Source organism: Oncorhynchus tshawytscha, linkage group LG04 (assembly GCF_018296145.1).
Source record: "Oncorhynchus tshawytscha isolate Ot180627B linkage group LG04, Otsh_v2.0, whole genome shotgun sequence".
In the NCBI taxonomy this organism is placed as follows: domain Eukaryota; kingdom Metazoa; phylum Chordata; class Actinopteri; order Salmoniformes; family Salmonidae; genus Oncorhynchus; species Oncorhynchus tshawytscha.
In genome coordinates, this window is record NC_056432.1 from 16,749,145 (window position 1) to 16,758,911 (window position 9,767).

The 9,767-nt window shown below is 42.7% G+C and overlaps 1 protein-coding gene across 2 annotated transcripts; it reads right to left on the reverse strand.

Moving 5' to 3' along the window:
* Window positions 1–779: 779 nt before the first annotated feature.
* LOC112249657 (serine/threonine kinase-like domain-containing protein STKLD1) lies at window positions 780–7,262 on the reverse strand. 2 transcript variants are annotated; one of them, XM_024419441.2, is made up of 18 exons: window positions 6,919–7,262; window positions 6,639–6,725; window positions 6,491–6,535; window positions 6,203–6,277; window positions 5,857–5,961; window positions 5,674–5,744; window positions 5,435–5,550; window positions 5,222–5,337; window positions 4,457–4,590; window positions 3,727–3,857; window positions 3,463–3,540; window positions 2,899–3,015; window positions 2,642–2,782; window positions 2,199–2,327; window positions 1,951–2,079; window positions 1,323–1,451; window positions 1,108–1,248; window positions 780–1,022 (listed from the first exon to the last, which is right to left on the reverse strand). In XM_024419441.2, the coding sequence occupies exons 1-18, from the start codon at window positions 6,931–6,933 to the stop codon at window positions 931–933; spliced, it is 1,851 nt and encodes a 616-aa protein (XP_024275209.1). In that variant the 5' UTR covers window positions 6,934–7,262; the 3' UTR covers window positions 780–930. The 2 variants fall into 2 exon arrangements, with proteins under 2 accessions (XP_024275209.1, XP_024275210.1); XM_024419442.2 differs by lacking the exon at window positions 6,203–6,277.
* Window positions 7,263–9,767: the final 2,505 nt, after the last annotated feature.

Here is a 9,767-nt window from a genome sequence, read left to right on the forward strand (position 1 = left end):
TTACTCTTTGGACATGTAGGCCTATACAGTATAGCAACTAGTACAGCTGATAATAAAAACAAACAACTGAAATAACCACCATTTTGACTGTCACTATAGCAATCCATGAAGCACAACGTGACACTTTGAATTATGTAGAGCTTGTCATGTTGACTCTTCCAAAGCTTGTTGTGCTGTGGAGGGCATGTTTTGCCAATTGAGCTATCTCCTGTGGGATCAGAGAGAGGTTGTTTAGAGGTTTAGCTGATCAATTACTTGGAGAGCGTTGACCTATACAATAAAGCAATAAGAATCAGACGTGTAGTAGATTACATCTGAGCCCCCCCCAAATGTAACTTTTGTTATATTTAATCAATAAGGCACGAGAGGGTGTGGTATACGGCCTATATACCACAGCTAAGGGCTGTTCTTATACACAATGGAACGCGAAGTGGCCATATACCACAAACCCACGAGGTGCCTTATTGCTATTACAAACTGGTTACAAATGTAATTAAAAGCAGTAAAAAGTTATATTTTGTCATACCTGTGGTATACGGTCTGATATACCACGGCTGTCAGCCAATCAGCATTCAGAGCTTGAACCATCCAGTTTATAATTAAGCAATAAAGCCCGAGGGGGTGTGGTATATGGCCAATATACCACGGCTAAGGGCTGTTCTTAAGCATGACGCAACGCAGAGTGCCTGGATATAGCCATTAGCTGTGGTATATTGGCCATATACCACAAACCCCCGAGGTGCCGGATTGCTATTATAAACTTGTTACCAACGTAATTAAAAACAGTAAAAAGTTATATTTTGTCATACCCGTGGTATAAGGTCTTACATACCATGGCTTTCAGCCGATCACCATTCAGGACTCGAACCACCCAGTTTATAAATACCTTAAAATCAATCTTAGTCTACATTAACTGCATTTTAGGCACAGTCAATGACTTCCCTTATTTGATGAAAACTGCCTCTCAATCTGCTCCAAGACATCTGGTATCTTCTCAGCAACTAACTCGGGTATGACATCACCTGGGAAAACAGTCACATACAGGGGCTATGGTTTTCTGAAGGGAAAATTATAGCACCACATTCAAGGTGAGGAGTGTACACTAACCATAACGGGCCATAGCACTGAGGAGGCTACAAAAGTTCCCTACGATCTCTGGGTTGTCATGGTGTTGGAGTTCTGCTTCCTTGACAATAGCTAATCCACTTCCTCCATTGGGGGCGAGGAGAAGCCTGAAAGCAGCCAACTCTAAAAGGAATAGAGGAACAGGGACAGTTCTCATATGTTCTGATATAAAAGTCTCAATGTTTATGTTGACTCACCTGAGCTTTTGACAAGACTGTCCAGAGCAAGGAAAGCATACTTCACCACATAGCTATGCTTTAAATGTGCTTGGAGTGCGTGCATCAACAGAAGGGTGGAATTCTCAATGTCCTGGTCTTCAGATAAACCTATCAGTGGAGAATCCGCCAATCAGTTAGTCAATCAATCGATCAATCTGGTGATGAATCAATCATTTGGGTGTGCTGATGTGCAAAGACAAGCTGTGGAAACTACATTTCTGACTAATTTGTATAATTTGACTTAGGGCGTTTTCACATATAAAATGTAGTACCCTGGTTCGGTTTCCTGGAGCGTTTGTGAGAATTCTACAGAACATGTTTTGCTTTCACAATACCTGAAAATAACAGTTTGAGGGTGCAATCAGCAACAAGCACATTCTACATGATGCTAGCGAGCTAGCTTATTTACAACGGGCAAAAAAAAATAATGCAACTCACGCTGCCGTGTCACAATACCTGGATCTTGGACCCGCTACTCAAGCAGGTCCAGGATTTGTTTAAGCCAGGGTTCGTTTGCGTTTCACACATGCTTTATAGCATGGATCTGGGTCTGGGTCATAAGGGGATATGTGAAAGCGCCCTTAATATTCTGAAGGTCTTAGCCTACCTTGTAGGGTCAGGGACGACAGGGCTGCACACACAGCCTCCATCACTGTGCTGTCCTGCATGTGTGCCTCTGCTGCCACACACACAGCCTCCACAGCATCTTTCAAAGGTACAGCTCCAAGGCAAAGTCCTGAAAAATCACAATATGCTGTTCACACATACAACACTTTGGCTGGTGGTAGAGCTCATGGTGTGTGCAAATTATCAAGAAATTGCAGATAATTTAATTTACACAATGACAGCTCTCACTTTGTGTCAGTACGCTCCATAAGCATTTGCAACAGGGCACGACAATGTCACAATCCTCTGGAAACTTCCTCAGTGTGTTCAGCACCTCTCTGATACCGTCCAGGTCCAGCACATCTCTGGCTGCCTGCTCTGATGAAAGGGAGGTATGTCAGTAATAATATAGGGAGGGGCTTGCCAGTGCTGAAGTACCCTCAACAATAGGCTTAGCACCCCCATTTGCACTAACCTGAGTACCAGACTGATAGCTAATATTTCACTCATAGTACTCCATGACATATGCCAAATTCATGTTTAGCATGACAAGGAGTGGGAAGGAGTGGAATGATAGCTAAACAGACTGTGCATCCCCAAGTAAAGAATGTATTAGCACACTGTGCATTTGGGAAAATCCGGGTAACCTGAATCTAAAATGGTAGATGACCTATTATTAAAGTATTACTGACCATCCCCGGTGATACAGAAGAGAAGCTGAAAGGCATGAGTGAGCAGTGGTGCTTTCTCAGGGTGACTGTGCACGGCGTTCAGGACACAGGTGATCACTTCCTTGGTAAGCAGACAGGAGCCATCCCCAGCTTGGCCCAGCACTTCAAGGGTATTGCAGAGAGATGACAACCTTGTCGTCTATACAACCAAACCTAATACCAACATGGCAGAGGAATCTAACCCATATTAGTGCAACCCACCCCAAGTGTTCACCTACCTGCAATTAAACGCTGGTGTAGGACCTGGCAACCATTTTGCTGAACACCTGCACAGTCCATGTGACTTTGCATGGCAGTGGTGACGGCTATAACAACGTCAGTTACCCTGTAGAATACTACCATAACAATTTAAAGTTAAAGTAGAGGCCATGTTTTTCTAGAGGAACATTTGTAATATCCTGGTCCCAGATCGGATTGTTTGGCATGACAAGGACCATGAGTTACCTATTTTTATTTTTTATTTAACCTTTTATTTAACTAGGCAAATCAGTGAAGAAAAAATTCTTATTTACAATGATGGCCCACCCAGGCCAAACACGGACAATGTTGGGCCAATTGTGCCCTCCCTATGAGACTCCCAATCATGGCCGGATGTGATACAGCCTGGAATCAAACCAGGGACTGTGGTGACGCCTTTTGCACTGAGATGCAGTGCCTTAGACCACTACGCCACTCGGGAGCCCAACCTATATAGCACAAACAGATCTGGGACCAGGCTAGATTTATATGATAAGAATTTTAAAGATCATATCGCCCATAATGAGCAAAGTAAACAGCCTTACCGTTCCTTTCCTCAGACAGCAGGTATGACAGAGCTGACATCTGGACAGATTCCACATCTCTGTGGGTCTGCATGAACTCTGCAAATTACAATGGACCACTATTCGTCAGAACACAACTGCAAACTCTTGAGGACAAGTAGGCTATAGGGATTAACCTCTGCAGTAATTTAGACAGGTACATTCATTCGCACAGTATTGTACAAAAACATACACAATTTTAATAAAACTAGTAGGGAACGGAGGACAGTAAAAGGAAGTACCAACCGAGCACACTGTCAAAGCCTTGGTGGAATGGCAGCCCATGGACACCAGGGGGCAGTGTTTTCTTCATGGCGTGTAGAGGGGAGCCACACAACAGCAGACAATGCTTCACCAGATCCTCATTCACCAGTTCCCTTTATTGGAGAGATAATCTCAGTTGACCCAGAACTAAAATCTTGTGTCATTTTGTCAGATGGTACCATGTATGTTTACATAGTCTGTTCACAAGACATTAGTGAAGGGATAGCATAACACTAGTTCATCCTATCCCCCCTGTATCTATAACTAAAGTTCAAGTTTAATTTATATTGCCATTAATAAGTACAATACATACATTGAAATGTCTCTGATGAGAGCTCAACCAGACCTCAACCTTTGAATGTCTCTGTGATGAGAGCTCAACCAGACCTCAACCTTTGAATGTCTCTGTGATGAGAGCTCAACCAGACTTCAACCTTGGAATGTCTCTGTGATGAGCTCAACCAGATTTCAACCAAACTGTGACAGCTGACAGTCTAGGGCACATGTCCCAAACTCATTGAAGGACCGAGTATCTGCGGGTTTTCGCTCCACCCTTGTACTTGATTGATGAATTAAGGTCACTAATTATTAAGGAACTCCCCTCGGCTGGTTATAGAAGTCTTAATTGAAAGGGAAAAAACAAACCCGCAGACACTCAGCTCTCAGTGGAATGAGTTTGACACCCATGGTCAAGGGCGACTACACTACTCACCACACGCTGGTCCTGGTTTTTGGGTTGCGGTCCAACATCATAGTGAGGACTTGGTGGAGGCCCTTGAGGACAATGACGTTCAGTGATGTCTGGTCCTCTCTGATCCTCAGCAGCTGAGAGATAGATCCCTCCACCTGTGGATGGGAGATCAGGGTCTTATTCATTAGTCCACACTGTAGCAAAATGTTTTGCAACGGAAAACAAGGATTTTTTTGGGGGGGTGGGGGGACAAGTTCCCTGTTTCAGTCCGCTTTCTTCTGTTTGGTGCCAACCGTCAGTAGTGTTTCTGAAACCTCTCTTCCAGTACCATCAGCCTTCCCACTTCTTTGATTCATTTCAGCACACCTTATTCAACTAGTCAAACCAGGTATACTAGTTGGGAAAGTTGCAGAACTGAATGCATTCAACCGAAATGTGTCTTCTGCATTTAACCCAACCCCCAACTCAGAGGTTTGGGGGGCTGCCTAAATTGATGTCACCGGCGCCCGGGGAGCAGTTGTTGTGTCGGGTAACTGCCTTGCTCAAAGGCGGAAAGGCCCATTTTTCCACCTTGCCAGCTCGGGGATCCGAACAAGCAACTTTATGGTTACTGTCCCAATGCTCTAACCGCTAGGCTACTTACCGCCCCCGATAGTACTGGACTAGATTAAATGATTTACAGTACATAGGTGGGATACTCGAGGAGAGCGTTTTGGGAAATGCTGATCTACAAATCAATCCCACCTCTATGGTAAATGAAGAGTAACTAGTCAGTGATAGACGTACATCAAGCATGTGACAGGTCAGCATGTCGAGAAGGACACACCCCAGGGACCAAATGTCGGACTTCTCAGGCATCTGATGATGGGTCAGGCTCTCTGGAGCCATCCATCGTTTGGCACCTATAGCGATACAGTAAGTAGCAAACAAAGTCAACTGTACTGTTATTAATTACTACATAATTCCATTTAATAAAATAAAGAAATATTCTATACATACAGTCCTTTACTCTTTTGTGTAACTTTACTCTATCTCCTGTGATGGAGGCAGTTCCAAAATCAAATATGACAAACTTGGCCTCTTTTGTGATCAGAATATTTGATGGCTTCAAATTCCTACAAAAAAAAAGAAGAGAAACTGTACTCTGAAATTATAATTTTTAGAAACCATAGGCTATTCATTCACACAAACTATACAGGCTTGCCTGGCAGTACATTTAAATGTGAGGGGCAGGTTACCTGTGAGCAATACTCCGTTTGTGCAAGTAGGCCAAAGCATCCACCATTTGTCCCAAAAATGTCTTGATGACCTGCTTGGAAAACAACACTCATTGCCCTCAATGCTTAAGGGGTTGATAACATACAGTATGTGTTAATACTTGTTCAACTAGTGATGGGAAAATCTACTGAGTTGTTGATGACCTTTTTTTTAATCTTCTTTTCCTCCTGTCTGTGATAAGTGACCATAGTGGACAGGGTTGTCATGTATGGGCAGTCCATTACCATTGAAAGAAAGACAGAAGATACCTGAGAAGGCAAAATGATTTAATGAGACTGACATTCATGTTTTAACATTTGTAAATGTTAATTTTAGTCATTTAGCAGACACTCTTTTCCAGAGCAACTTACAGATTTTTCAACTAGTCGGCTCTGGGATTCAAACCAGCAACCTTTCAGTTACTGGCCCAACACTCTTAACCGCTAGTCTACCTGCTGCCCTATGTGTCATATACAGGACATATACTTCATCTGTAAATAACAAACTTACACTTTCATCCCAAAAAATGAATAACTTCTTATACGTGACAATGTTGGGATGTCTCACATTCAGCAGACAATGAGCCTGATGGAAAAAACACATGACTTTGATGGACACAGAGACCGTGTGTACCAAAATGTCAACAGATAGGCCTATCAGATGGAATAGCCAGATGGTGACATGTGGATCAAGTAGCTGACATATACTAGGCTTACTACTGTACTATTGCAACGTAGATTATTAAGTAACTTTGCATAGTATCAATACTAGTTTTGTGAGAGGCCTACAGGATCTCACCTCCTGGTATGCTTGGTTGGCTCTGCCTTCATCCAAACACTCAACCTGTGGGGTGCAGAATTATATCAGCATGTCAACATCTATTCTAAAAAAAAACAATGCAAATCCTTATCAAATGTGTGCCCACTACACTACTGTATAACGTTACCTTCTTTAGTGTAAACTCCAGATCAGACGTTCTTTCCTTCACAAATAGAACTGTCCCAAAGCATCCGGGGCACATTGCATCCAAAATCTTAAAAACAATGTTTACCTTACATGTTACAGTAATGCAAATAAACAAAAACATAAGCTAATAATTATGCTGTAACAAATGGGTACGTTTTAATGTAACCATTGCAAACCCCTTGATATCACGTCTGTCAGAAAACTACATTGAGGTTAAATGTTGAGGCAGAAACTTGAACCATGAAAATATATATATTTACCATATAATCGTCCATGGTGCAGTGTGTTCAAGGTGTAGAAATCTGTGCGCTGTTTTGGCAGCAGTGTTCAGTGTTGTGTTTCGAATAAGTGCATAGAAACAAGACTGTGACGGTTATGAGGGGATTCAACATGCGCATGCTCAATTGCGCACACGCGTATTCAGATATTAATCAATATAACGTCTCAGCCTGGGACACAACAACTCCACAATTATGTTTAACCGTTCAGGATACATCACATTCAGTTTAGCCTTTGCCACAGACTTTCAGTTCATCTTCAGTAATGTTAATGTTGCCATTATGTTGGTAACAATTTTTTTTTTAAACGTGAGCGAAGGTTGGGAGCCGAGGCTATACTTTGAGATAAAATTAACAGAACAGTTGGTAGTCATGTGATTGTGACCTACCGGCTGCGAGCGTGTGATTGGTTGCAGGTGGCTGTGTGTACTTGAAGACTGAAGAAGACAATGTAATGCCCGAAACGTTGGTGGTTTGCCCAGTACATTTCTGGAATGTATCAAGTTAGCGACTCTCTTTATTGTATAGCCTTTTACAGGTAGTCAGCACCGCTATTATCTTTTTTTGTGGTGTCACCATGTCTTTTACTGGACTTGGAGACTGCCAATAAAGGTCATTCTTATGTATGATATATTGGCTATTACATTTTTTTTTTTTTATCTAAGGGCTGGCCATGCATGGCACACCTTAGTTCCACCTTTTTAATATTTATTCCTGTATGTGTGTGTGTTAGACTTGCTGCCGCCAGGTGGCGCCAGATGACGGCAGGTAGCCTAGGCGTTAAGAGCGTTGAGCAAGTCACTGAAAGCCAGACTACTTACCCGGACTGCGAGCCCTATACTTTTTCTGGAGGGGCGGTGGGGGGGATTCTTTTAGGTTAGAAAAACACTTCAGGCCACTCTTGAACATCTTAAAGGAACCTTGAATGAACCTTGTTACATTTTCACATGTAGTTCTACACCTCTGGGAAAAAATGAAGAGACCACTGCAAAATTATCAGTTTCTCTGAATTTACTATTACGATCCTCCACCAAATTTCACAGTAGGTGCGAGACGCTGTGGCTTATAGGCCTCTCCAGGTCTCGCACTCACTGTGAAATTTGGTAGAGGATCAGTGATGATCTGGGGGTACTTCAGCAAGGCTGGAATCGGGCAGATTTGTCTTTGTGAAGGACGCATGAATCAAGCCACGTACAAGGTTGTCCTGGAAGAAAACTTGCTTCCTTCTGCTCTGACAACATTCCCCAACTCTGAGGATTGTTTTTTTCCAGCAGGACAATGCCACACAGCCAGTTAAGCAAGGTGTGGATGGAGGACCACCAGATCAAGACCCTGTCATGGCCAGCCCAATCTCCAGACCTGAACCCCATTGAAAAGCTCTGGAATGTGATTAAGAGGAAGATGGATGGTCACAAGCCATCAAACAAAGCCGAGCTGCTTGATTTTTTTGCGCCAGGAGTGGCATAAAGTCACTCAACATAAATGTGAAAGCCTGGTGGAGAGCAGGCCAAGACGCATTAAAGCTGTGATTGAAATTGAATTGAATTGAAATTGAAAATCAGGGTTATTCCACCAAATATTGATTTCTGAAGTTAAAACATTAGCATTGTGTTGTTTAAAAATGAATATGAACTTATTTTCTTTGCATTTTTCGAGGTCTGACAACACAGCATCTTTTTGTTATTTTGACCAGTTGTCATTTTCTGCAAATACATGCTCTAAAAGACAATATTTTTATTTGGAATTTGGGAGAAATGTTGTCAGTAGTTTATAGAATAAAGCAACATTTTTAAACACATACCTATAAAGAGTAAAAGTCAACAAAACTAAGGAGATGATTGTGGACTTCAGGAAACAGCAGAGGGAACACCCCCCCATCCACATCGATGGAACAGTAGTGGAGAGGGTAGCAAGTTTTAAGTTCCTCGGCATACACATCACAGACAAACTGAATTGGTCCACTCACACAGACAGCATCGTGAGGAAGGCGCAGCAGCGCCTCTTCAACCTCAGGAGGCTGAAGAAATTCGGCTTGTCACCAAAAGCACTCACAAACTTCTACAGATGCACAATCGAGAGCATCCTGGCGGGCTGTATCACCGCCTGGTATGGCAACTGCACCGCCCTCAACCGCAAGGCTCTCCAGAGGGTAGTGAGGTCTGCACAACGCATCACCGGGGGCAAACTACCTGCCCTCCAGGACACCTACACCACCCGATGCTACAGGAAGGCCATAAAGATCATCAAGGACATCAACCACCCGAGCCACTGCCTGTTCACCCCGCTGCCATCCAGAAGGCGAGGTCAGTACAGGTGCATCAAAGCTGGGACAGAGAGACTGAAAAACAGCTTCTATCTCAAGGCCATCAGACTGTTAAACAGCCACCACTAACATTGAGTGGCTACTGCCAACACACTGTCAATGACACTGACTCTACTCCAGCCACTTTAATCATGGGAATTGATGGGAAATGATGTAAATATATCACTAGCCACTTTAAACAATGCTACCTTATATAATGTTACTTACCCTACATTGTTCATCTCATATGCATACGTTGATACTGTACTCTATATCATCGACTGCATCCTTATGTAATACATGTATCACTAGCCACTTTAACTATGCCACTTGGTTTACATACTTATCTCATATGTATATACTGTACTCGATATCATCTACTGTATCTTGCCTATGCTGCTCTGTACCATCACTCATTCATATATCCTTATGTACATATTCTTTATCCCCTTACACTGTGTATGACAGTAGTTTTTTTTTGGAATTGTTAGTTAGATTACTTGCTCGTTATTACTGCATTGTCGGAACT

What these genes read in the sequence shown, in the direction of transcription:
- LOC112249657 (XM_024419441.2), bottom strand. An exon ending in AAAAGAAGATTAAAAAAAAG is followed by an intron (nt 5,745 to 5,856) that starts GTCATCAACAAC and finishes TTTTCCAAGCAG; the next exon opens with GTCATCAAGACATTTTTGGG. An exon ending in GCTGTCTGAGGAAAGGAACG is followed by an intron (nt 3,016 to 3,462) that starts GTAAGGCTGTTT and finishes TTGTTATGGTAG; the next exon opens with TATTCTACAGGGTAACTGAC.